At 41.0% G+C, this 5762-nt stretch overlaps 1 protein-coding gene across 5 annotated transcripts in view; it reads left to right on the top strand.

Moving 5' to 3' along the window:
* Positions 1-4027, top strand: part of LOC111264816 (uncharacterized) — a 6704-nt gene extending 2677 nt beyond the window's left edge. For 3 of the 5 annotated variants that reach the window (XM_022840995.2, XM_022840996.2, XM_022840997.2), the window contains exon 3: positions 53-4027. In XM_022840995.2, the coding sequence (XP_022696730.1) occupies positions 53-537 (485 nt within the window). In that variant the 3' untranslated portion in view covers positions 538-4027. The remainder of the gene's footprint in view (positions 1-52) is intronic. The other 2 variants (XR_002683098.2, XR_002683097.2) reach the window with 2 other exon arrangements.
* Positions 4028-5762: the final 1735 nt, after the last annotated feature.

The raw sequence follows: 5762 nt of genomic DNA, 5'->3' as shown, positions 1-5762 counted from the left end.
GGACTTAATTTTTTCTTCAAGAAGTGTCCCATCTTCGATTTAACTTTTGCAGTGATCCAACAGCACGAAGTTCATCACGCGAGGCCTCCAATGATGATGATGGGCCCGATGGCTCCCATAACTATGGGCATAATGATGCCTACGAGAGGTGAAACAATTGGCAACACGGGAAAAGCTGAGACAGGGATGACAATGCCCGTAATAATGACGCCTGTGACCAATTCAGCAATGATGGCCTCTCTGATGCGGCCAGCGATGATAATGGACATGATGAAGACTATGACAGGTAATGGACATGAAAGCAAAAACAACGAACCGATGAGCGCATCGATCAAGATGCCTCCCGAAATGAGATCTTCTCTAGTCTCGATGAACCCAATGATGGCAATGGCAAGCGAGAGACTAGCCAGCACAATTCGCTTGCCTATGTCACACCCGAGGGCAATGCACAGACCCAGAAACATATTCCCTATGAAACGACGTAGATCGATGAATCAGCATTCACAAGCGCTGCGCACCAGCCCGCCCGGTTCATAGGGCCTACTGTCACCGAGCCCACGTAACGTCTAGCGATGATGGGAAGTACGCTGATTGAAACAAACGTGGAACCCTACAACGTTCAACCAGCTGCAAACGGATCGACTAGTGATACTCTTTCAAGTTCAAGTAACATCGCTAAACAGTAACCAGAAGCGAAAACAAAATTATAATTCGGGAACGGTGTCCACTATTACAGCCGAGAAGGATAAACTGTAAGAAAATCAAATATAGTCTACTAGGGAACAATTGCGCTGGCGTAATTATTTCCTATAGCTTATATTCTGTTTGCCGATCGCGTCTGGCTTGTCTAACAACAATGTAATGACAAACCAAATCTAAACACTTACTAAATAAATATTTCGAGCTTCAAGTCTGGTTCTACCGATGAGCGTCAATATTGCAGGAGTTAATCGGTGCTCATTCAGGTAGAAGGTAGCTGCGATATCAACTGGAAACGAACAGACCGAAACTGAACCGGACGAAGAGCGTTCAATTTAAAGTATAGAGTTATAGGCGCGAAAACTTATCATACGACGGAGGGTTACGCTATTGAAGAAACGAGCGTATTATATGCCGAAGCAAACAATGTATAATATACTAAAGAGGATCAAGGCGTTCCAGACTTTTCATTCACCGAAAGTAAGACAGGGCTACCTTTTAACGAGGTGTGCTCATCTAGTGAAAGCGCTACTCTCAAAAGTTATTTGAAGTTTCGACTTGCCTCAAGCTTAGCTCGTGCTCAGGTTGTTTTTATTGGCAATATATTCGTTTTTAATTGAACTGGAATCACAGGCTAAGTACGCTAAGTTATAGGATGCATTCTAAGGGAAATTTACTATTTCTATAAGTTACAGATCATCGATCCTAGTCAGCCATAATGGCCGAAACAGGTCGTAGCAGACTAATACTTTAAACGGTAGTGCTAACTGAAATTGCGTCCTTGTGTCAGGCTTATGGGTTGATATGCAGGCTATCTCATTGGCAGTTTGGGGTAAAGATCAGTTTCCCTGTTTACTATGCTTCTCTATTTACTAACTGTAAATGTTTTGTTTAATTGAAAGTAAATGGCCTTGACTGAAAGGATTAACAAAAAAAAAAAAAGGATTCAACTCAATTTATTTGTATTGATACATCAGCGATTGTTTTCAGGCGCTGATATTGCGTCTATATATGTTATCTTTGTACGTATCAATTTGAAAAGGTGCCATAGTATGGTAGTTTTGTATTAATAAATCAGTGATATAAATGTACATATAAATCAGTGAGAAAGTGCTTAAAATTTCAGAGAGACATTGCTTTAAATTAACTAAATTTTGTTTACATAAATTTGTCCACTTAAAACCTTTTAGATTATATTTAATCGAGTGTCTATTGATGGACACCTCCCTTTCTTTCACTTTTGCTTTAGTAGACGTGATGAAGGGGAGGGACGAGATGGATATGGACTAAGCCTAATCAATCTCCAAAGGGCAAGATGACCAACTACGAACACCAGCAGCAGATCGTATAGAGGTTACCTTAAATAAAAAATGGCATCACTCACCTATAGAAACCATAATTTGCAGCTGTTATGTTTAATGCTTGTCTAGTATAGTTTGTTTACGACTTTTCGACCAATTATATTCTGGCAAGCTAATTCCTTAGAAAAAAAAAGGGTTATTTGGCTCATTTTATCTTATTGACAAACTTTTCAAACTGTCTGCCTGTGCAACCCTACTCGGAGCAAAAAGCCTCTCCGTATCATCGTGCTGGCGCATCGTCAAGCGAACGCAGATTACCAATTTAACTCACAGTTAACTTTATCATTTCAAAGCAAAGTTGTGTTCTTGGAAAACGTGCAGGGGCGAAATCCGGCATGTACAATATCAAAACAATAAAACCAAAAGAAGATATCAGCGAACAGCTATTATCCCTGACGCAAACCTTGTATTCCGGCTAAAGTATAGCCGATCAAGTTCGGTCGATGAGGACGAAAAAGTTCCGTCATCAATTGACAAGTAGAAAAAGCTCATCGAGCGTTGATCCCTCAAGCGGCTAGCTTGTGACGGTATACGAATGACTTGTTCCACCTCTTGTATGTCACATCTTTACAACTTTAAAGCAGGTTCTAAGAAAACACGGGCTCAAATTATACATGCAATGTCTGCAATTTACTACATTAAGCTGCGAGCACTTTTTTATAGACACCTAGTAATGTAAAACTCGCGAAACATTTACATGGCTTTCTCAAAATGCATGTAAAGCTCAATGGAAAAAAATCAAGCTGATGTAACCGATGTACAACTGTATCTACACACTTGGCTTACTGAAGCCTGTAGCGCTGAGCGTTGTTTCGAGCATTTAAAACTGTCTGACCTTAAATAACCTCGAGTTATAGCCGAGCAATGCCCAGCCCTGATCCAAATTTGCTTTAGCTCCGTTTAGGCGTAAACAGCGTCAAGTTGGAGAAGTTGGTAAACCTGACGTCCCATACGATACGGTACGACAGAGCTAAAAATCTCTATTTTTGGGTTGTATGCAAATCGATGTTTAGTGTTGTGCATACAACAATCTTTCAATACCATTTTCCATTTTGGAGCAATCAGCAAACGTTGGGCTACTTTATTTTAAGCTCTCTTGTCGTGACCCAAAAGGAATCTATTTTGACTCTTATGGTAAATCAAATACGACATCAGTTACTTCCGAGCGCGCAGAAAGGCCTAACGATGCCTCATGGATACAAATGAAAGTTAACTGTGAGCTATGGCGATAACCGATTCCAAAACAAAAAAAAATTCCATATCAAACTGGATTTTTTTTCGTTTATTGATTTGTTTTGAAATTTTATAAAAACAAATTTGATTTGCTACTTTGTGAAAGTCGTTCACATACTCAGATTCAGTCTGCAACAAATTGATCGAGAGACAAATAGAGCAATAACTTTTTTAAAGAGTGGTCGTTCTGACCAGGCGGAGTATATATAACTATGTAATCAGTGTTCCTGTGATTAAATACAAATCATCCAAAATTGCCCCTTCCGTTAATTCATTAACTTCGGTGGTCGTCATATTGCGAGATTAAGCGGCCCCGATAGCAGTTGCCCACTGGAAGTAGCGTCAGACCCCATGCACGATATGGCCGAGCAAAATAAACTGAGATTTTACACAGACAGCCATACAGTCAGCATCTATTTCGTTTCACTCTGAACTATAATCGCTTACGTAAAATGTATCAGATGCAATAATCACGCAGCATATGAAGAAACTCGGCTTGTTAAGGGAGAATAGCCGTAAGAACTGCTAATGGACGACATGATGCTATTGGGACCACTGCAGATTACGAACTGCTCCGGATCCTATCGGGGGCATGGTATCGACTATTCCTTATATCCGCCAAACAGCACAAATATACTCATATCTACGTCGTTCCCGCGGCAAACGAATAATAAACACTTGAGATAATTTCGAAAAATGATAATATTCCTTAATAAAACTACACCTATAGAGAATGTGTCTTAATAAGTATGAAATAACTAGACTAGAATAGGCTACTGGTGATAAAATGTGAGTCCGCGCAGCTTTTAGGCTAATCAGCTTCCTACGGTGGTAGCGAGGCTGACACCATCAACCGATTTAGCATAGGTCGCGTATCGAACTAGACATTTGCGCGTAGAAGATCTTTCTCTAAACAAAGTAACCCACACAGCGAGGATGACGGCCATAGCCTAAAACACTGGGTCGCTAAAAAGATCTATTTTGCAACGGAAAAACGCGACGATACGACAGCAATGCTAGAGGGACACATTGAGGGTGTATGGCTACGGGAACGAGCGTGGTACGAACGGCTTTCGTACCAGTGTTCAAAGGGGGAATTAGAGACTATAAGAGCACTCCAGGGAGGAATTTACAAGCAAAAGCAAAGCTAATTTACTTTCTTTTAGAGGTCACCTCTCTAGTATTCTAATACACACCCCACTTAATATAACCGGGCATGTGAAATCCTTAAATGGTACTACAAAGGATTTTATACCGAGAGGTGCCACCCGCGAAAACTTTAGCCCCAGGTTATGTATGTTGGACTAGTGATCTGAAAGGCCGTAGAAGGCAGCCCCGTATGCCTCAAACAAATCCAGGTAAAAGCGATAAGGAATAATCTAATCGGACTGTTAGTCAAGCTTTCTCGGGAGTATCGTTGCTGTCATACTCTGTGTTCCTAGTTTTTATTTCTGGCGGCGATTTTATTCGTAGCGTTCGGATTGCATTTGCTTCCATGATTCTCCATTTTTCATATTTCTCCATCATTTTGTTTATCTATTCACGAAGGCCCGGCATACGCCTCAGGCTATGACTCAGGTCCTTATATATGTCCCTAACGCTGTTGCGTTTACAGAACGATAAAATAACCGAGATCTTACCTGAGATACTTAAGCATTTTCTATTCTGTGCCGATATACTTCAAACAAGCCATGTCTGCATAGCATTTGAGGCAGATAGAATGACACCCGATAGTACCGGAGGCTAATATCTTGAAAGCCTTGGTCGCTCTACCTGTAGTTGTTTTTAGGTGCGATTAGGTGAGCCGCTTCCTGCTGTAGCCCCACACGAGGCGGTTTTTTTTAATTGTGTTGTTTTTGTTACGTATCTACCTTTCTTCTATCTATAGTTCCCAAAAGATCAGTTCGTTTCTCTTCTAAGCGCTTTGAGTCTTCCTTGCACAATTTACTCCTAGTGTTTCTCATGCTTGCGTCTGTTGGTGTTCTCCCGCCTGGTGTTATTCTGTACCGGTCTAGCGTATGGCGTGACGAAATTTGTGATTAAAGCTAATACCTTCCTGACACCTGCATCGGATCTATGCGTCACTGGCATGTTTCTGGCCAGGCCGTTGATAGCTTGAACTATTTTTGTTGTTGCGTAGTCGACGTGTGCTGTACCCAATAATACCTGGTATACTATTTTCTTTGACGGTGGAATCGTATAGCCATTTAACTTCGACATATTCGAATTTTTCATACCATTCACCAGAAAAAATTACAGAGGCCAGTTTGTGTCCGTGCTCCTGAATCCAGCTTGTGAGTATTTCCATTATATCATCAATCCTGATTCAGAGGTCAGTTTTTGTCTTTAAGTAATATAACTGCTGACAAGTGATTCGCAAAAGTTGTAGTTGATTTGGGTATCATCGTATCCCACGGTAGTGGTCGTAATACTGATCCTTGCGGGGCCTCTGTGCCCGTCTGCGCTATA

Source organism: Varroa jacobsoni, unplaced genomic scaffold (assembly GCF_002532875.2).
Source record: "Varroa jacobsoni isolate VJ856 unplaced genomic scaffold, vjacob_1.0 scaffold_901, whole genome shotgun sequence".
NCBI classification, from domain to species: Eukaryota; Metazoa; Arthropoda; class Arachnida; order Mesostigmata; family Varroidae; genus Varroa; species Varroa jacobsoni.
Note: the sequence above shows the minus strand (reverse complement) of the source record. Positions and strands in the feature narration are given on the sequence as shown.